This window comes from Melanotaenia boesemani, chromosome 11 (assembly GCF_017639745.1).
Source record: "Melanotaenia boesemani isolate fMelBoe1 chromosome 11, fMelBoe1.pri, whole genome shotgun sequence".
Taxonomy (NCBI): domain Eukaryota; kingdom Metazoa; phylum Chordata; class Actinopteri; order Atheriniformes; family Melanotaeniidae; genus Melanotaenia; species Melanotaenia boesemani.
Genome location: NC_055692.1, coordinates 28229057 through 28251814, shown reverse-complemented (window position 1 = coordinate 28251814; position 22758 = coordinate 28229057). Strand labels below are relative to the sequence as shown.

Genomic DNA, 22758 nt, shown 5'->3' with positions numbered 1-22758 from the left:
ATTCTCCAATCTCTCCTCCTTTTTTCTGTAAGTTGTTTCTCCGTTTCACAGCCTCTTTGTGAGATGTTTCAGTCAGTAAACCATCCTGTGCAGCCCCCTTCATGAAAACTTGTGTGTGTACCCAGCTTTTGTGCTCCTATCGAAGCAGATTGGAGCCAGTCCATTAATAACTGCGACTGCTTCTCGTACACTTTCCAATTACACTCAAAAGCAACACGTTAACAGGTGTCAGGTGTTTTTGTTCACCAGAATGAGAAGAGCTTAAGAAAACACATTTTATGTTTACAGAAATCATTGAGTCATTTAAGAAGAAAACAGAAGACTCAGTCAGTGGGTATTATTTCTTTAATGGTGACACTGAATCGCAATGTGTTATTACTTTACATATAAATTATGTATCACAAAGCTTTAAGGGAAAATTACACTTCTCTATTTACATGTACTAAAGTTTGTGGCCAGGTGACATCAGGCCTGCACTCCCCAGTTTTGGGTTTTAGCGCAGGTCATCATTAGCTGGCCGCCCTGAAAGTTGAACCCTGACATCCCCCACTGTGAAGCACAGCTGAGGCTAACAGGTCAAATCTTTGGCCTGGAGTGGACGATCAACAACAAACAGGAGTCATTCAAGTTAGATATTTCACAGAAATAAACCAAGGATTTCATTTTTGCATGTGAACAGTTGCTGTGATCGTCAAATATCAGAGCACATGAGACAAAGCAGAGGGGAGGTGGACGCTAAAAAGCAAACAGACATAACAGTTACACTGATGGTCTCAATGACTTCCCTCACGCTGCCTTGGGCTCACCCTGGGGTCTCTGAAGTGGCTCGTTAAGCACAGGAACACAGACTCAGTTACCCCAGGCTCTGCTCGGTGTTGTGTTGGTTGGATAGTTGGATGGTTGTGTCTGTTCCCTGCCCGTCCTACCCCCTTTCTTCACCTGGAACACCCCCCCCACCACCACCTCATCCCCAAAGCCCCTGCCATGCAGCATATGAGCCCCTCTGTGCTCCAAGTGATAGAGTCAAGCTGTTCCTGCTGAGCGGAGGTCAGGGTCCTTCAGTCAGCACCTCGGCCCTGAACAGAGCACACAGGAATCCCCCTTCCCTCCCTGATCGAGGCTGGAACTCAGCTCCAACTCCTCAGGCCTGGGCCCAAACAAACCTGGTAGCTCTCACTCTCTCTCTTTTTCATCTCTCCATCTCCTAGCACGCTGTCACTCCCCTCATCAGAATCATTAATCAGACTGCGCAGATTAGACTTCAAATGAAAATAAACTACAGCCAGCGAGCTCCTCATCGGTTCCTCAATTTCTATAGCAACCCTCTTTATTGACAGTCCTCCTCCCTCATCTACTTAATAAACCCAAGATGTCCGGTACAAGCAGCAGGTTGAACATTTGAGTGCTTTGGCAATCTGTGGGGGTCCATTAATGTTTTATTGATATAAACAAGTCACCTTATCTCCAAGGGTGATGACTCTTGAGGGCTAACTTGCCACTCATGTAAATATACAACAGATAACCCTTATCAGTTTGGCACTAATCAAACTAGCTCACCTGTTTCATCCAAAAGCACATACCTTTAAAAGGGATTAAAAGGATTAAATGTGCAACCTGAATGTACTCAGGCTGATGTCTTATACAGTGACTGCTTCACCCTATCTTCTGCTCTTGGCTCACAAAGAACAGAGAACTAGAAGGCAAGAGTGCCGCCTTTGGGTGAAATTGGGTAGTACAACCTGCAATGAAACTCTCACAGAAGTACTATTATTATTAAATTGAGTTCAGTGTGCCTGGAATGTGGCATCCATACAGCTTTTGACAGCACATATTAGTAGCCCCACTATATTCTTTCCATGCATGTGGATACAGAAGGGCATGGGAGGAAAAGGAAGGGGTCTGCTGGACTCTGCTAGGCCCTAAACAGGCTGGGGCTCCCTGGCTCAGGTCTTTGCTGGATGGCTGACTGACGGGAGCCCTGCCAACTATTTGTGTGTGTCCATGGGAAATGGAGTGGTGTCGCTGCGGCGACGGCCCTGGGGCCATCCATCAGTGTCATGGTGGGGAGGTGTATGGTATGTGTCACCTCCAAGACTAATGGACAGGAAGTACAGCCAGAGAAACAACAATATTTGCAGAATATATATATTCAGAAGAACATTTGGACTCGGTCTATGTTTCTTGTGCGGTTTCAACAAAATACTCAATGTAAGTCTTAATCTTGATTGATGAGCCTGTTTATTTAAAAGATGCTTGCTCTGTGCCCAGGCTCTCATTAACCTGATCTATAGCTCAGTGCTTTTAGAGCACACACATGTGCAATGTGGGATAATAACAATCCTGCTTATCACACGATATGTCAGTGACATTAATCTACAGAGCCAGAGATGACCTCCACCAATGGTCTATGACAAGGTGAAGATAAAATCCCAGTCAGATTAGTAAAACCGGGAGCCATAGAAATGGAGAATTAAAAGGAGAAAACGCAGGATAAACCCAGACCTACTTCCTTCTGCCTTTGCTTAGATTCCCGTGTGCTCAATGTGTGTTCAGAGGCCAAGGTGCTTAACCTCAGCAGCCTGTGACTGTGGCATCCAGGCCAGAGCGCTTTGTGATATTGATCTTGACCACCTCCTCACCACAGGTTGGGTGGATTCCGACTGTCTGCAACAGGTGAGAATATGTTGCTCCACACCTGAGATAAAAACAAACAATAGACTTCTTTATTTTTATCATTCATCATTCTCAAAATGACTTTCATTAAACCAGCGGCATCCTTATATACCAGTGCTTTAGCTTTAAATAGTTAGAAAAACAAAGACCATGAGAGAGTGAGGAACTGAAAAAGCTGCTGAAAGAAATATATTTAATGATTTCAAGTTCTGTTAGTATTAGCATTAGCGTTTTGGTTTTAAAGAGCCCATCACTTGAGCTAGGCTAAGAGGACATGTAGTCAACAACAACAAAACACATTTTACTAAACTTACTGGAAGCCCATAGAAAAACCTTGTGTGACCTCTCCAGCATTTGGACCAGTGAAATGCAAACCAAGGATCTTCCGGTTGCCTCCACGCTCACATATCACCTAGATAATAAAAATAAATATAAATAGCTGGGGTGATTCATTTTGCTGCTTTCTCTCTTCCAATCTTATTTATTCATTTTTAATTTTTTGTTGGTGAAGCAGCAAGATTTTCTAATTTGTGTTCAACACAAGTACGAACAAATACAAATAAATTCTCCCCAATTCATTACAAGACATTAATAATATCAATAAAACAACTTTGTGCGTACCTTTATGTAACACTGACTGGCATCACGCTCAGCCACAGTGAATTCTAGAGGCTTGTAGAAAGCATGGTACACCTACACAGACATAAACACAAACATGATATATATGTAGGAGAGGTCATATAGGAGGATTATTGTAATATACTGTGTGGTCTGCAACAGGAAATCAGTGCTTTGTAGTGACTTTAAAATATCCTGTTGTGGCTCTCTGCTTTAAAAACAAAGAAATGTAAAAGAAAACAGGAAAATTCCAGCAAGGATCCCTTCTTATGTACATATTTTATAGTTATGTGTTTCACATTTGCTTAATAAAAACAGAAATTAGCAACAGAACTAATGTAGACAAATCAGTGTTGGAGACGCCTTTTCTTTTGCTACAATAGAATAAAACAAAAATCTAAAAAAAGAAAACCTTGGTCATAAACCGTCATTATCGCCGATTCTTACACACAGCTGTCAGAAACTTAAATAGCTCTCTTGAAGTGTAGACTCTTCTGGTTACTGATACTGACTGGGTTTAAAACTCCTGACCAAGACGTGCGTGTAGTGTGTTTTATTCCATGAGCGAACGTGCCGACACAAGTTGTGAGGACTGTGCAGCTGTCGGGGGCTGGTCCTGCAGCTTCTCCTCAGATCTCAGCGTGCCTGTCAACACCCCATACACACCTCAATCAGACCTCCTGCTCGCCCGTCACTCAAAGCCAGGAGCTCCAGCTCATGGGCTGCACCGGTTATCGACAGTCCACTGCAGGTGTTGCTGGCATCTGGTAAATTGTGCACGTACACTAGCAGGTAAAATACAGAGCACTTGCAGCTGCATTGTAAATGAGCGTGTGCCAATGTTTGTATAGCTGTTGTAGGATACAGGTTTTTTTGTTGTGCACTTTGACAGCATAAAGCCACAAACAGTAACAGTGTACATAATAAATTCAATACATAATCAGGTCATGATACAATTGTATCTATGAACTGCAGCATTATGTACGTCATTAGATTAGTTACCTTAACAAAGCCTGGACCTTTGTGGTTCAATAATTAAAACCTATATACACAATTTATTTTTATATTGCAATCATTACAAAGTGGGAAAAGCTGCAGGAAACGGCACACTCTGGAAATATTTTAGAGTGTGAAATCTACAGCATGGAGCCATGAATCTTACCTCAATGCCGTCTTTTCCGTGCCTCTTCTCAGCCTCCTCCTCAGAGAGACCAACACAGCCGTATTCGAGAGGGGTGAACACCGTTGTGGGCACCTGCAGAACATATATAACAAAAAAAAAAAAGAAAGAACTCTAGTTTTTTGACTGTGGACTTATTAGGGTCTGCAGTTTTCAAGGATCCCAAAAATCTCAGAGTCAGGTAAAAAGCAAAGGTAAATAAAACTTCTGCTGTTTATTTCAGTAATTAAAAGGAAGCTCCTTGCCTATTACAGAATATGTAATCCAGAAATGGAAAATTGTAGGAAAATTGTACTCAACACACTGAAAACAAACTTACAAAAGAACCACTCTCACCCCTTATCTTGTTGGACGCAACAACTATAATAAAACCACAATTAAAACTTGCTGAGAGACGACTACATATACCAAGAATGATGAAGAATGATGATATTTTGGAAAATGCTGGCATATTATACAATGACTCATCCAAAAGAGAGGCTAACAGTAAGATGAGGGAGGTGCAGCGCACAGTCCAACCAACCAAACAGCAGAAATGGTCATAATTTGGCTTAAAATGAGGCCTAAAACAATAAGCAGTGAAGACCACATAGGTGTAAGCTGTGGAGAGATGGAGGGAAAGTATCAGTCTCGCTCAGTGTGTGCGCCTTACGTTGTCATAGTTCATGAGCTCAGCACTCTGACCGGCCAGTCTGTGGGCGAGGAGCTTTCCCGCTTTAATGGCCGTCGGGGTCAACTCGGGGCGGCCCTAAAAACAAACGAAATTTGAAGTTACTGCACTTCTTAAAAAAAAGAAATAACAATAAATTATTTTTTTACAACGTTAATAAAACGTTTATGATGCCAGCTATGTGGTCAGGTTTGCTAGATCATGCATCTGTAAAACACTGGTGCTCTAGTCATATCAAACTCGATCCAAACACCCTGCTTGGTCTGTACTTCTTAAGTGCTGAAATGACTTGGAAAAAAAAAAATATCAGCCACTATTTTTTACTTTTATTATTTTAAATGTTTACCAATAGAAAAACTCATAACCATGGCGACATAAGGAGAACTGAGCAGAGCAGGAAACAGTAGGGCTGCAGGGCAATTCTAAAGGCATGACTTCAACTTGTTAAATTACTGCCGAACATCCTGTTGTCTAAAAACATCTCCTGCACCTCTGCATGTATGTGGATGTGTCTGGTATTCCAGTAACTGTTTACATGCCAGACAGCAGGCATCATTATCCAGCATTTTCTAGGCACTCCCTTTCTAAGACTTGAATAATAATAATAAAAAAAAGTATGAGGTAAATCAAATGGGATATCAACTCCAAAGCTTTAAAAAGTGAAGGAAAAATATTTCTCTGCTATTGTGAAAAGTTGACAGACAAACTTGAGAGGACTGTGATTCATCAAAGCGAGCTGTCAGTCACAAATGACAGTGTGTGAGTGTGTTTGTGTGTCATGAGAGCTGCGAGGCAGGAAGGAAGCTCGCAGCTGGTCGTGGTGAAAAAACAATACTGACAGCACATGCAGCAGGTTTAACCTGTATTAACACGGATCCAGCTCCACTGAGTGTACGGAGGAGGACTTAAGCTTCACTTAACGCCTGCAATCAGGTTTTTGCAGGTCTGAACAAAATAATACGTTTATGCCCTCAAAAAGATTAAGACAACAACCAGAAAAATGTTGAAACTTGCATAAAGTTTTTGCGACTACCTTTCTTATGAGATAAAATAGAAATTTAAACATGTTTAATTTTTCATTTGGCCTGAGATATATCTTGATTTTAATTTTAAACCGATACTAAAAAGATGTTTTGGATATTGATTATCAGCTAGACGTCAGCATGCAGCATCTACAAAATGTTAGGTGTAATGCAAATATACAAACTATATTTTGTCTTTGTTTATTGTACAACTAAATCTGTATTCACATTGTTTTTGGAGGAAGTCAAAAAGCATCTGTTATATTATCTGTGATAGCATGTGTTATGTATGCACAACGAGGTAGCAAGTAGTGGTTTTACATGTAATGGGAAATGTAATGAAAGTAAATGAACATGTATCTGCACTGCCTGATTTAAAGAAGAAGAATTGTAAAATAGATTTTTTTTAAGACTGAATAATAGTCTTACACAATCTCTCCCCATCCTTTAAACTTTTTGAGGGAAAATTTGGCAAATCTTTGTAGGAAAATGGACTTGGATCAGCTTTAACTATATCAAATTTAACAAAGAGCCATTTAACAAAAAGTTAATATATAATACAACAGAAGGAAGTGAAATAAATGGAGTTAACTAGGGTTTTATAAAATGGAGTCGACACATACTCAGGCCAGCTGTTTCAAATATGAAAAGCATTTACAGTCACTAGTGTGGGTGTGGACTTCCAGTAACTTGTTCACATAGTGTTGAGTTTTACGGTCTAAATTCAGGCCAATAATTATACAGAGAGCCTCTGCAGTGACTGTTATTAGAGCCGTTTCTGTGGTCAGCGTGGTATCTGCTGATGATACCTACCTCACCGATGTCACCGAAAGCGTAGATGTTTGGCACCGAGGTCGACTCATCAGCACCTACAACTATCTTCCCCGTCTCTTTGTTGAGTTGCACGCCAAGCTTGTCAAGACCAAGGGCTTTGGTTTCAGGAGCTCTGCCTGAGTTTAACAAGGGAAACAACAGAGGGACAATATTAGATTGGTATTTTGATAAGAGGGGTGTAAGATGAAACAGGGAAGAGTGCTCACAGTGCATTGTTCCGATTTTAATTTACATAAGTAGTTCTTTAAAATATTTCACACTGCAAAGAGGGAGGAGGTGGGATCTGTGCAAACCTCCAAACTCTAATAATCATTCATTGTATAAGTAATCTCTGAATCACAGAACTGAAAATGAAAAGCTAAATTTTACTATTTTTGGGTTTTGGATTATGATTAAATCAAATCTTAAAATGACAGAGTCACCAGTGTCTTTACAAAACAACTGAAGGTAAAAGTTATTAAATAACAACATCTGGCCAGCTGAGAGGGAGTGCTCCAGGAGGAGGAGGAGGAGGAGAAGGAGCAACTGATGAGCAGCTGGGAATGTGTATCCCATCAACCCCATGGGACATCCCAAGGTGCCAATTCTGACACGTCCTGGGGGATGGCGGATTGATGCTGTCGACACTGAGTCTCCATGGTGATAGCTTGGACCACATGCCCCCCCCCCCCCCCACCACCACCTCAGCATAGCTCCTTACAACCTGCCTGGGTAGCATAATAAACACCCAGCCATGAGGTACCCATGTAGATGCTATCGCACAGCAAAAATAACAAACCCCTGAGACCCCTTTTCCTGGCTGGAGCCGAAGAACAACGTCCTTCCCCCCTCTTCTCAGACCAGGAGGGGGCTACAGGGAACTGTCTGGCTCTCCACAGCGTGTGTGGCTGAATGGGATACAGCACACAGAATGACGACAGGGGGGGAAGTTGGGCCGTCATGACCAATTCCCTAAGGCAGAACTTCTAAATATTTTCCTGTCTTGTGAGACCAAAACACTGCAATGTGTGTCATTCTTCAGTTGGTCTAAATTCTAGAAAAAATGAGGTGAAATTAAGAAATAGTTTTGGCCTTTAAATAAAAGAGTTTTACAGATGGTGGTCTTCCTGTCTGAAGCTCCAGCAGCAGCGAGCGCTCCATTGTACGACATTGACACAACAACAGTGGGTTGGTCGATAAGAGACTTGGTTTAAGTATCAAATGGGCCAATCTGGAGAGAGCCTGCTGCGACATTAAGAGGAAGCCTCTAGACGGCTTTGCTAAAGAGCCACAACAAACCTCCACATGTTAAAATGCGAGCTGAATACTTATCTGATCAAACTAATGAACACAGACAAAAGGGATAGCAATGAGTCGGAAGCTTGTTATTGTTAGAGAAATGAATCCTGCACGCTGCCCAGAAACCGACAACATGTTTCATTTAAAGCCAAAAAAGATTTTAAGATGCAGATTGATAAAGAGTTGTAAATAAAGAAAAAGAAAAAAACCCTAAACAGCAACTGGGTACAATATGTTTGTAACATTAGAAATGAGATGCAAGGACAGAAATTTACAAAGACACGCAATTTTGACTCATAGTCTGTGTGCTTTTGCAGCTGGCTCAAAGTGGGCGAGCATCTGCTTGAATAAAATGATGTCAATACCACTCTTTGCTCCAATCAGACTTCAGCAACATTTTAACTGAAATGTGATGGCAGCGGTGGGATTATTTGCTGCCAGCCCTTAAAGCCAAAGCTGATCTGATCACTCTCACGCAGGCCTGAGTTATAGATAGCTGAACTCTTTATTTCTATGCAGCTTATTTAATAAAACATTAAGCAGCTGAAAAATTGCTTGGGAACATCGATCTCTGGGCCTCAGAAGCTCAATAAGGTCACTACAGACCTTGTGACAGATTCTGATGTACTCTAAGTAACACAGTGGCAGGATAAAATTAATTATATAACTAAAGGCAATATCACAGCTAATATACTTCAGAAACAGCTTGCAGGTTTTACCATTATTGGACAAAGTTTTCTAGCTGTACTATCATCCAGAGAATAAAACATTTGATAACTACTGATTGTGGGGTGTCCCCCTTTACTCACAGCAGATTTTCTATTATTAAACTGATTTTATGCTTTTAACAGTACGCTCACTTTTTTCTTGTATGTTGTTATCTCTTCTGTTGTTGTTGTTACCTTTTAAATCTGTAGTAATTTGAAATTTCTTAATTTAAAGTGTTATAAAATATAATAAATAAATAATACAATTAATTTATCATTATTACCTCTTAAATCTGTCTTAATTATTAGGACAAATGTTTTATGAAGGTCGACTAAACAGTGACAATCATTTACTGTAGTAACTGCATTTCATTCAACAGTCTATAAACCCCTAAATAATTATATAAATAAATAAATAAATAATTAAAAGGTTTTCCTTGATGACAAGCATATGTGAAGGGGGGGTGTTCATCTTATATTAAAGTTTGAAGCAGGACCACGCTGAGTGACAGGTGACTCCTGTAAATGTCACTGTCTCTCAGATCCACCCCTTTTAGATCCATTTGTGGCTTTGAAAACCTACAGTATGGATGGTGTAATTAGAAAAAAACCAAAGGTTCAAAATGATAGTCCACAAACTAGTAAGTGATGTCATGCTGGTTGCATTCATCTTTTAAACATCCCAGATGGCCGTTTGAATTAAAACCATTTGGCATTTCTACTCAAGCTTTATTTTCTTTAACCCCCAAAGGTTGCTGCTTGAATGAAACAGACCATTTAAAAAAAAAAAAAAAGGAAATGTTTTTAAATGACATCCTTGAGCACTTGTAGAGGGGCGGCGAGGGAGAAGACTAATGCGCTCGCTTTGAGTACGCAGACAGGAAGCTTGGAAATGTTCTGTTTCCTGCTGTGTTTCTATGGGCACACCTGGACAGGGGAGCGGCCATGAGGTCAGGAAAGAGCAGGGGAAAGGTGGAGGGAGGCAGAGCCTCAGAGGAGGATGTGGTAGACAGTGGTGATACTGTCCCCCAGTCCCCTCCGGCCTTTAATAACTCCACAGAGGCCTGGGACCCCGCCTGGCCTCTAGTGTAAGGCCATAGTAAAGGGAAGTGGCCTTGTACTCATACCTCCTGCATCCACACATCAAAGAGCAGAAGCCACGTAGAGACTGGTTCTCACTAAACTGTATGGGAACAAAAACCGTCTTTTACATGCAGACTTTAAGAGGTTGTAGCTAAGCTGCAGAAACACAGAGGAAACCTCTGTGACAATGTCTGGAAGCTCTTAACTGCTTTAAATAAAAGTCTAAAAGCTTAAAATAGTTTGTTTGTATGATTTTGAAGCAGATAAGTTTAATAATAAAAGGATCAGTTTGTTGCAAAAATTAAATGGGGTCATTTATTTTTCCCAAAGGGTTAAGACTTTCTCACTCTAATGGATGTAGGAAACACATGGGATGCACCATCTCACGCAGGTCAAAACATCCACTGATGCAAGTTTGAATCAAGTGTTAGTCTCAGACTGAGATGATGAAGGAATTCAGCCACGAGGGAAGAATGAACATCATCTCAGCTGCAGGGTCACACACATCCTTGTCGCTGTCACACGCACAAATTCTCAGATACAAGCTTTAAGTCACATTTTCGGAAGTGAGATGTTGGTTTTGAGAGCGTTCAACACAAACAGACTGATGGCTGCGGCCCTGGCGGATGTTCCTTCCATTGTTACTCATACTGCTGGTGGAAAAAGAGAAATGAAATGGAAGAATAATAGAAAAAGAACAGATAAGTAGTAGGGGGATGGCTGCTGGTGATGGCAGTTGGAGGGCCGCGGGCAGGGATGGCAGTGACAGATGCAAGGTTGGTTTCCGCAGGGCTGGCATGAGCAGGAAGGTAGCGCCAGAGAACAAAGAGGGGACCATGGTGACCTGCGCCTGGGTGCATCCTGCTCCATCCTGCCCCTTCTCCAGCCAGGCAGCCAGAGAGGCAGCAGTAGGTGATTTACATTTCCTCTGCCCATTCCCATCACTCAGGCTTTATTACTTTGTTTTCAGCCTTGATTCTTGTACAATCTGCTGACACTGCACTTTATTGAGGATGACGATGAAAGTGGTGCTAGGACAACGCAGCCAGACCGGTGTTTAATTTAATTTCAGAGGTAAACAGTAACATCACTAGAAAGCAATATGAGTGCTGCAATCTATCATATGGTTTGAAACACAAGCAGAAAGAAGTCATAATAAAGAATCTGATTTAAAACTTTTTAATCTGAGTTTAAATGACACTTTTGAACTCACCAACTGCCCATAACACAGAGTCGTAGGTGTCTTTGTGTTGGCTGCCGGTCTGAGTGTCTGTCCATGTCACCTGGAGGGCTCCTGAAGAAAGTTTATCGACTCTGTTTGGGACAGACTTCCACACAAACTTGGTCCCATAGGCTTCCATATAGTCTGTAACAAGACCTGCCATTTGCTGCAGAAAACAAAACATAATAAAGGGCGTGTAATTACCTTCAGATTTTAGATCAGAGAGCAGTACCTGATCGAATCCTCGGAGGGCGATGCTGCGAACCATCACTGTGGCATCTAAGCCGATGCCTGTGAGGAAGCCTGCACACTCAAGAGCCACATCTGGGTAAACTGAGTTAAGGAATACAGTCATTTTATTTATCTGCTAATACAGTAGTCAACTGAAGTATGGCCTGTGACTTATGAGGACTGACAGTCCTGCATAGCAGTTTTGTAGCTTTAAAGAAAGACTAAACAAACTAGAGATTCTTTACAATAAGCTTACACACTAACTGTTCTAATATCAGAGTTATTTTCGTGTAATTTGTCTACTGATTGTCAGACTCAATGCAGCGGTTTATTTTTCATGCCCCCAAGCAGACAAAGGATACAGCTGGCTCCGACAACAAGTCTGCAAAACACAAAGAAAGACAAGCTCTTAGCAGAACTAATAATACAATAAGATACATTTCATCATTTGCTCAGTGCACTCTGGCCAAATAAAACAAGGCAAAGCCAAGGCTGAAAATGTTTGCCTTAAATCCTAGAATTAGAGAGGTGATGAACTACAAAACTCTATAACCTCAGTAGTGAAGAGGTGTAAAGAAAATGTAAAAAACAAGGACAGTAAAAACTGTCTGTTTCTGTGTGTGGTCCTGGTGAATCCCACTTGTAATCCAGCTATAAGATCTGTGGCGCTGAGGAGGGCTAATTGCTAGCGTTTAGGCTAATCCCTGCGGATGGGGTGTGCCATGTTTAGGGCTCAAGTCCACACGTCAGCCCGCTGAGTGAAGCTCGTCACCCGCATGGATAAGACACTTTTCACCCTTGTTTTTACCCCCCCCAAAGCAGACCTTTTTCCCCTTTAAGACTGCTCCAGCTGACAGCTCTGGCTGCCTGCGGCGCATCCTGCCCTTGTCCACACTAACTCCAACTCCTAAAAGCCCCTGCACCCACTCTCCCCTGTGTCCCTGTAATGCACTGATGCACTTAGCACATATTGTGGAGTGGCTTAAAACAGATTAGGAAGAGAGCTTTAGTTTGATTCTGTGCTTTCATCACTGACAAACAGTCTCCTTTCTCCTAACCCTTTTTCTACACCTTGTGCTTAGATTTGACACTAGTCTATGTGGCTGGGACACAATCTTCAACCAAAACACAACGCTGTTAAAACATTTGCAACAATCGTGACATCTTCATCCAATACATTTACATAATAATCAATATTTGGAACCGGCCTTTAATTAACTCACCAGAACATACAACTTTGAATTTTCATAAAACACACAACACCAGACTCCCAATTAAAAAAGACAACTGGGATAGGAAGTCATCAAAAAACTTGGCTTGTTTCCTGTCAGCGGAGTAGCAGCATGAGGTAGGCAACTGTGGTCAAGGCCTTACTATTTCAACTCCTGAGGGTGGATTGTTGAGTGCTTGTTAACCTTGGGCAGGTTTTCAAAAGCACTAACAAGCATGACATTTGGACATCTTGTGTTTCTGTGCTGGCTTGATCTTAAATCAAAGACCGTATGATTCTTTCCTAATAAATTAGAAGCTTGGATGTCTCCTTATTTTTGGTGTGAAATTAGTTTGTCCACCATGTGAACGTGAAAACAGGCGTCTCCATTAAATGCATGACAGCTGACAACCCTGCATGGAAAATATTTCATGCTTGGTTTAATCTTTTCTTTTCTTTTGCACTACAAAGTGCATAGTTTCTTCATTCAAATGTGTTTAATTAAAGATGATCAAAATGTCTTTATAGTAAGGCCATGTTGTGATATGTCTGATCATTGTTGAGGAGTGGATCTGATAAATGTCAAAGGTTTGCCAGATTATGTAAAGAAGTAATGTTACTTGGTTTTCAACCCAACACTAGAATGTATTCCTGAAACTTTGCCTGATATAGTTTGGGGACATTTTTACTTTTTTTTATGAATTAAACAAGCAGAGAGGATGTGAATGTGACTCCAGGGATACTTTATTTTTCCACAGCTGCAGGTTTGTAAGTTAATGTGTAACTATTTTAATACTTTTTCACTGATATTATTTTTAAATATTGTCTTAATTCATACCAAACGAGATATCACAGTGTTGCAGCAGAACAAATCATTTCTAATAAGTATTTTGTTTTTTCTTAGCATGTTATTTTCTGGATTTTTCCTCTTCCAGAGCAAAAAACCCAGCACAGATTTCTATGCTAGATCGTCTCGTTGCACTGGCCAGTCCACAGACCATTACCTACTGGCACGCGCTCAGTGTTTTCTCCTGACAGCATGACTGCAGCCAAAATCTGGACTTCAGCCCCGAGGCCAAGTCTGTCACTTAGGTGTGTGTGCTTGAAGGCTCATTAGACATCCATCCCTCAGCTGTAACCCCCTAACACTGCCTCCCTGCCTGCAGCTGCTTGGACCTCACCTGCACAGCTGATGGCCCAACAACACAAGTTTCTAAAAGGAAGAAGCTAAGGCGAACACTGAGCTCACCCATGTCTGCCTACAGGGAGGTAGACGACTCCACCAATTTATAACTCAAAATTGAATAATTCACATAAGTTATATAAGGATTAAATTAATTTATTTTTTCTTAAATAATTTATAATTAATCTACCATACTTAATCAAAAATAAACTATTTATTTAATATTCTGATTTATTATTAATATCTTAATTATAGTTCATTAAAAAGAAATAATTAGTTGAATATTATTTCCCTTTAGATAATAAAAAATAATTTAGTTACCCATTTTGTTATCTATTATTTATTTATTACAGTGGAAGTGACTCAGGTGGTAGAGCGGGTCGTCCAATAACTGGAAGATTGGCGGGTCGATTCCCACTCCCCCAGTCATCTGTCGTTGACACTTCACCCTCCTTGCCTCCAGTGTTAGCATCGCTGGTGTATGAATGTGGATATGAATGTTTGGTGGTGGTCGGAGAGGCCGTAGGTGCGGATTGGCTGCCACGTTGGGCAGCTGTGGCTACACATGTAGCTCACCATCACCAGATATGAGTAAGGAGTGAATGAATAATGGATACAATGTAAAGTGCTTTGGGTACCTTGAAAACGCTATATAAATCTAATCTATTATCCATTAACAGTAATGCACAGCAATGACATAGGCCACTGTTCATGTGTCCACATTCAGGGTAACACTAAACCAGCACTGTGCATGGCAGGATACAGAGGAAAGCCACTGATCTCTAAAAAAACACTGATGCCTGTTTGCAGTTTGCTAAAGATCTCACATAGATGAGCTTAAAAAACCTGTTAGAAAAATGGTGACATCAAAAATAGAAAGGCTTTATGTTTAGAGAAGAAAAAAAAACTACTGCTTTTCTCCATAAGAACATCATCCCATATGTGAAACATCATAGTTTGGGTCTGTTTTGCTGCCTCTGGGCCAGGAAAGCTTTGTTTTAGTGTAAAATTTCTAGGTTTGCAGAGTACCTCATCCTACAGACAGGTCTCAATATGCAATACTGCATCATTTACTTCAGTAAATAACAAACATTTTTAATATCTTTTAATAATGAATATTTCTGTCTCTCTGTTTAGTTTTCAGTGGTGATGGCATAGATGAATTAAAAGCTATAAAACATGTAGAAGAGGAAGGGCAGTTTAAGACAATTCCCAGATTTAAGGCTTGTTTCTTTCTCACAAGTATCACCTGATTACTGAAAACTGCAGTCTAGCTCCTAAACATACCGTCTTCAGGTGAATCCTGCATAAATGTGTGTCATTGACGTCTCTCGCTCTCTTTTATTTCTCCTTCTCCCCAGGGTTTATTCAAAACACAACTCCTTAATTCATTAGCAGCAGGGTTCTAAGATTTTTGTTTTTTACCAAGACGTAAATAGAAATGGACACAAAGAAACACAAACACATAAATAAAAAAGACACAAACAACAAGCTGTTGCTCGAGTCTTGAAAGAGGGTCAGAAGGCATTTTATGCTGGATATAAACATCTTTCATATTTGAGTTTAATTTTCATTGTAAACAGAAAAGCAGCCTCTGTGTAGTCAGTTGTTTTTTGGTGCTGCAGTGGAGAGATGCACTATCTTCAAATTATATTCCCTAAGGCAAGACATTGTATTTATTTTTTTTGGGCATCTATAAACAAACAAAAAACAGCACTAAAGAGGGCTTAGGGCACAAATAATAACATAAAATTGGAGTATTGCACGGTGATTTAAACATATGGAACGAGGACATGAAATGGGATTAAAAATCTCCACATGTAAAACATTTCTGCTTAATTTAGTCATTTTAAAAATCTCATCACTCTAATCAGCAGGTGGCACTGCTCGGCAGTCAAAGCTTTCAGGATTGAAACTTTTGGGTTTTTCTTTTTAAAAACACTTGGCTGGAACGCTTCAGCACTCCAAAAAGTTTATTTTAACTTTTGTTTAAAAACATCTGATGATGCTTTAGGTAAATCTGTGCAGAAATATAGAAAATTCAAAACTTTTTTATTACCAATGTTGTTTCGATGCACATATTAATTAAGTGATGTGTTATTTTGTAATGCCACCAAGTGGTTGACAACTTGAATAACATTAATATGACTCTGGATACCAATAACTTCATTTAAACTATAAACAAACCAATGCTCGAAAGCAAGATCATGCAACAGGCTGCTGTGTGTCTCTTCTCTAATGTACAGAACAGGACATCATTGTCTAAAACTGTCAAAATCTACAAAATGTTAAATTAAAAACAGTTATTAGGTCCGCATCCCCGGGTGTAGACAACCTTGATTCACAAATAGTTTAAATATCAAAATAATTATTTCCGTTATTCTATCACCACGAAGCAAACAGCCTCCGCAGCGCAGGTTCACCACAACCACTAGTCACCATCTGCGTGACGTGCCAAGAGGAAACGTCAGGGAAGGACCAATTAACCAGGTGATGACAGCAGCTAAATGGCTGGATTAAAGGGCTTGTTCTGTAAAGGTCAGGATGCACACTGCTAATCTGAATCATGAGGCGAGGACAGGCTGACAGGAAGGGAGAAAAAACAAACTGAACGTCTCTGATGAATGATCACAGTGCGTGACAGCGGGATGTACCGTGTCAGTGAGCAAGGTAGTGTAGTGGGTAAAGAGGCATTAATTCTCTCAAGGTCGGAGGTTCTGTTTCCCTTGTAGTGCACTGTACAGAACATGAAGCTACACCTCGCACAATCAATAATCATGTCGTTTTCTGGGGGCTTTTTGTTTAATGAGGATACGGACTGGTTTAAATCTTCTCTATATATCAATGAAATAAAACATGTGTAAGTGTGTAGTAAAAAGAGCATTCTCACGTTTTTCCAGGAGATTTCTTCAGCCAGAATATGTCATCACTAGTGATGCCATGCTCCATCGCTCCAGGGATCTGTTATAAAAGTTACAGTTAAGAATTAGACTTCTAATTTATCCATCAACAAATCTATCAATAATGCTACACGACAACAAAGAGGGAAGAGTTTCCTCGTGGTGAGGCCAGCACAGGCAGCATCGTCACTGCATCAAAATGAACCATGTAAGCGACCATAATAACATGGTAACAGTTATATTTACAGTTGTGGGGTACTTGGGTCGTCCTCCTGTGGCGATTACAATGTTCTTGGCAGTCAGGATTGTCTGTAGGAAGAGACGGAAATGTGAGGCACCAGTTTTTCTTCATATCCCTTAAAAACAGAGGAAATGCCAAATGAAATGAAGTGGTCTCCATAGTATTCTGCATAATGGTGATGACAGAAAAACTGAAATCCATTAACCAAGACGCAGCATTCATAGTAGGTACAGCAGTCGGTTAGGGCTCAAAGTTGTATTTTGATGTTATTACACATTAAAAAGCAGAAGAAACATGACTACATAGGGGTGGGGGAAAGTATCAGAACTTAGATGCTTTGAGCTGAAGTGTGAAGATTTTGAATCGATACATAAATTTCAAAACTCGATCTTCTAAATGTTAACTGATGTGGAGGGAATGCAAAAGGAGAAATTAGAAAAGTGGACGTGGATCATTTTCTGCTGTACAGGCTAGAATAATAAAGCACTTCGGTTTCTACAAAGTTAAACTGAAATACTTTGGATACAGTACAAATGTGAGAAACCACATGTTTCCAGCCAAATACACCCTGGAGCAAACCAAGTCAAAGCTTAATCCCAGCTCAGCTTTTATTCATTAACTAGGTTCAATCTAAAACCAGGATTTCTGTGCCATGTTGAGCTTTGAAAGGGAGAATTTCATTTTGAAGATGTTTCATTGGCACAGTGATCTGTCACACACAACAAGACCAAATTAAAGTCAGGAATAATAATAATAATAATAATAATAATAATAATAATAATAATAATAATATATATGCCACATTGCAATCATAACTGCATTCAACTTAAGAGATGAAGCTTTAGCTGTGATGGATGAAGGATTTGTCCAGTGGGGTTTCCTGAGGATCTGAAGCTCCATCGTTCTTTACAGGATGAAAGAGGTACAGCTAATTGTTGGATGGAAGGAACACAGTAGCTATACCTACCTTAGCTAGACTGGATTTAATATACTCAGATAGAATTGGACTGTATGTAACTTTAACTTGTTTACTTTGATGCAAAGTGCTCTAAGATGATTTTTATTGTGAAGTGATGCTCCAACAATAAATTACTTGAGCTAAATATATTACATGCTGTATAAACATTTAACTGTTTTAAATCATTCCTTTAAATGTATATATACATGTCTTAATGTAAATAAGCAGCACACCTCTCTTCCTGCTTTATTCACTCCTCTAACTGTGTGTTCGTCCACCAGACTTCCTTTGAGGTTCAGATATTTCACCTTCCTGCAAAAAAAACAAACAAACATAAATATCTAATGTACATTTATCTACAATAACTGCTGCTGATTTACTAAGAACCACCATAAATATCTTTTAGATTGATTTCCTACTAGTTCCCACGGTATACTGTCTACACTGTTTTTAATCTGCAGAAAGGCAAAGAGAAAAGGCTGTACCAAGGTTGCACAGTAGATGCCAAGTTATATTTGGTATTGGTTATGTTCTGCATATATTATTTCTCTTTTTTTGACAAGGACAGGATGAAGATGTTGAGCTACATTTGTTCAATGAAAAGACAAACCAAGAACTTGAGACAACCAGGAATTGTGTCAACTCTTTCTATGAGCTATATAATCATTGTGTAATGTGTAGACACTAATTAATACACACTGGAGTTTTAAATGTCCTTATTATTACCTTGTCAAATACAACTCACAGGAAGGGAATTTCGAGGTAAGATCTAACTTAATATGAACAATTTCATTTTATATCTACACTCATTTGTTAGAATATTTCTTATAAATAAACATATATAAAACAGATGCTCAGCTCTTAACTGAAACATAAAAATAAAAAGCAAAGAAAATCACACTGAGTCATTATTAACATTCTGACTCCAAGGAAATGATCTCACTGGATTAAAAACAGAAATTGCAGCTTGAGAACATTCACGCAGAGATCAACACCTGTTCACCCTCGAGCCAGAGACTCTATCAACATGTGGTTGCTGAAGCTCCTGCAGCTCCTTGGTCTGTGTAATAGTTTCTATCACGTCAGGAAAATATAAATAAATAAATAAAAAGAGGAAAAACAGAACTAAATTTCTGCTTTAATGAAAATGGAAAAATGAAAAATGATTGAGGTTTGTTAAGAGTGATGCAATCAGTGTGAAAGGTATGGATAAAATACTGGTTAAATCAGCAGTTACGGTAATAAAAAAAAATAGGAACAAAAAGGGATCTGATGTCACTCACTTGTCCTGAAGTTGGACTCTATGACCCCAATTCAGAGACCTGACATGGTTTTGAACAGCCTCTGCCATGGTGGCCCTGGAAAACAGTTTATATTATATGTTTCTCTACTGCATTTAAAACCTTTTAAAATGTTATTTTCTAAGCCAGTATTATATTTTCACAAGCAGTTTTTATGTATTGCATAATCTAAATTAGATTTTTTTTTTTAAATTTGAAAATTGTTTTTTTTATTTACCCTTCAGCAAATATAACTGGGGCCAAAAGTAAATACCAAAACACTGCAGAAGTCACATCACCTCAAGAGGTGGCTGTGTGTCCAACTGCAAGTACACCACAAGATGGTGCTGTCCAGCTACTTTTTTCACCGCACATTTAACTGTCCCTGAACGCTCCAGAGTAGTTAAGCTTGGTTTATACTTACCAGTCATGGCAGACTGTCCCTGATATCTGCCAGCCGTACTTCTTAGCATCTTTGACTGCAGTACCAAGAAGAGCAGCCTGATGCATGAGCTTCTTAGGAATGCAGCCAACATTGACACATGTCCCACCAAGACCCCATTTGGTACCTATTTGGAAAAAGATTTCACAATATAATTGAAAAATGGAAACTTTTGAATCTCTAAACCTTTTCTTGGTCTGGATAAAAACTGTGTACAATGAAATGCATTTTACCTTTAGCAGTTGGTTCCACATAATCTAAAACGGCAACTTTCTGTCCCAGCTGTGCCGCTGTATAATATGGACTTACAGTTAGTGTCTTTATTAGATGGAAATCAAAATGAAAAGCATGTAGATACCCAAATGTTAAAGGGCATCACCTTCTTTGGAGCAAGCAAGACCTCCAGAGCCTCCACCAATCACCAGCAGATCATAGTTGTACTTCCCTGTAAGACAACACTGGACAATGAATCCTAGTCAACTATCACTGTGTCTAGTCTAGACATTAAAAAAATGATTTAATAGTATAGTTATTAACAGTGGCATGTACAGATGGACACTAGGTGGTGCTGGATCAAGCAAGTGCCCTTTTCAATGTTATTATTTTTTATTGGTGTACACGGTACTGTATGTGGCCCATGTTGACGTGATCATCAACTAGCTTAGCTAAATATAGCTTAATAAATGAATATTAAAATTAATATGTTGGCATGAGAAAAGTTAAATTTAGTTCTAGAAAATCCATCAGTGAGCACTCCGTCCAGGTGAAATCTTTGACACCCCTGCAGCTCAGGTGGTATGCAGAGATGCTGCAGAAAATTCATGGTGTTTCTGAATGTATTTCATTAGTCTGGGCTTGGATAACAAGTTTTTGTAAATATTATATTCATATTTTTGTGTCTTACAAATAATTTTATATTATTTATAATATTATTATATAATAGTTTAATATTATTACTGCTACAGGAAGACTTTTATTTGTAATGCAGCTGGAGGAACTGTATAGGGTGACAATGGGACACAGATTGACTGTACGAGTGTGCAGAGGGGAAAGTAAATAAACCAGATGGCATTACCTATGCCCCTGAATAATTGTGTATCTCATTACATTAATATAGACAGACAGTCACAACAGTTTAAGTTTACATTAGGCTACATAATTGACACTTGTAATTTATTAGCTAAATGTTAAACAGAAAAAGTAGCCAATTAAAAAAAGTAGAAACAGTAGTAATGTCACCAAGCAGTCTTATTCATACTGTTAGTCCCTTTTCATTTACCAATTGCAGTATGTTTAGAAAGGAAAGAGAGGAGAGAGAAAGAAAGAGAACTACTACAGGCAGGCCAGGGAAGCAGCTCTGCTCTCCTGGATAAAGCAGACATTAATCAGCAAGGAGGATTTTTTTTTTAATTTATATTTATAAGGGACTGTGTAAAATTTAAACATAAATGTTGCCATTTGATGCATTGTACCAGAGTTAGCCTTAGGCTAATTTACATCTGCAGTCCTCTGGCAGGGCAAACTAAAAACCATACGATTAATATGGTTACACTCACCCCCATCCCACCCAGACACAAACATGCATTTATTCAGCACCAATGAGCATGAGGAGGCAAATGATGGAGAAGAAAGGTCAGAGTCAAGACCAGAATCATGATTACTGTTTAGAGCCTTTTAAAATTAAACTGTTCCTTTAATTTTACTGAAATATCTTAAAAGCTGTCCACAAGGTGGTTTGGCGGTAGTAAATCAGGCATGAAGCTATATAAGCTAAAATTATTATTTTGTACCAACAATAAGTAATTTCTATGTTACAACACTTGCAGTCATTTTTAATTTACCTGAATAAGCTATTATTAAAACTTTGAGAATACTAAATACCTAATTAAAATTTGTCTAAAGAACACAACAATGTAGTAGTAAAGTATTGAAGTTAGGTCATAGCAGTTACAGTCTGGTGTTAGTCTTACTGTTGTAATGTTTGTTTGGTTTTTCTTTAAACTCACACTGCTTTAATAAGGCAGCCTCCGGGTCCACAAGCTAAACACGGTGCCCTTATTTTTCACTGAGCACCTGCCCCCAAACTGTCTGTGCACGCCACTGGTTAAGGTAGCAGGCTGCGGTTATGTAAGTCTGAGTAGAATTAAAAGTGACACGCATGACATGTAAGAGAGAATATTAATGGGTTTGTGTAGATATTTTCGCCACACAGCTTCTGTTTCTTACTGCGAAATAATTATTGTTGTGGTTACTAGAAGTAAGCATTCTAACTAGCTTGATCCTGGCACTGAAATAGCTGTTCAGCCCTAACCAGCTCTGTAGTTTTCATGACTTTGAACACGCTTGCAATGTTAGCATGCAAGCGTTATCTAAGAAAGGCGCGTTTTCAGCCTTGTTTGGTTTAGTGGAACAAAAACATAAGGTCAAATTAACTGCCCAATTAACGCACGAGAAGAAAAATCATTAGGACCTCACGCAGTTTTAAACATGATCTATTTAAAGCATAAGCATTAGTATCTTAGGGTATCACTCGTTCAATTTTCAGAGCTTCGTTCTCTAGGTTCCCCATAGTCTCTGAGGTCTAAGGAAGCTTATCTAAATTATACAAATCCTGGCTATTACCTGTCAGGTTTCTCGTAAAAACTTGTAAACAGTTAATTCTTTTCCACCGGTGTCTGCTTCTAACGAGGGCTGCCATGTTGTTATTATGAAAGGACCCCGGACCTGACAAGTGTGGCTATAAATGTGCCTGAAAAGAAAAAACAAGGGGGCACAATAAATAAATAAATTAAATATTTCGCTGACATCTTAGAAAAACAAATGCAGTGATTAATGCATGCAATCAAAGATATATAACAGAAATAAATAAATTAGTTGTAGCCTATAGTGCTAGGCAAAAATTTATGCAAAAATAATCCCACTAATCAGGTTTAATTTGACCTCTTTTTTGTCTCTCTGTGTTTTATTTGTTTGTTTATTGGTTCATTTTATAGGGACAATGTACTTTAATAGACATTACTGTAAAT

At 39.3% G+C, this 22758-nt stretch overlaps 1 protein-coding gene across 1 annotated transcript; it reads right to left on the bottom strand.

The window, feature by feature from the left end:
• Positions 1-336: 336 nt before the first annotated feature.
• txnrd2.2 (thioredoxin reductase 2, tandem duplicate 2) lies at positions 337-22444 on the bottom strand. The gene is made up of 17 exons (XM_042000050.1): positions 22355-22444; positions 20112-20177; positions 19966-20022; positions 19715-19859; positions 19294-19368; positions 18244-18322; positions 17058-17120; positions 16802-16872; positions 11881-11900; positions 11520-11611; positions 11279-11453; positions 6977-7113; positions 5124-5219; positions 4454-4546; positions 3295-3366; positions 2988-3085; positions 337-2695 (listed from the first exon to the last, which is right to left on the bottom strand). The coding sequence occupies exons 1-17, from the start codon at positions 22428-22430 to the stop codon at positions 2572-2574; spliced, it is 1539 nt and encodes a 512-aa protein (XP_041855984.1). The 5' UTR covers positions 22431-22444; the 3' UTR covers positions 337-2571.
• Positions 22445-22758: the final 314 nt, after the last annotated feature.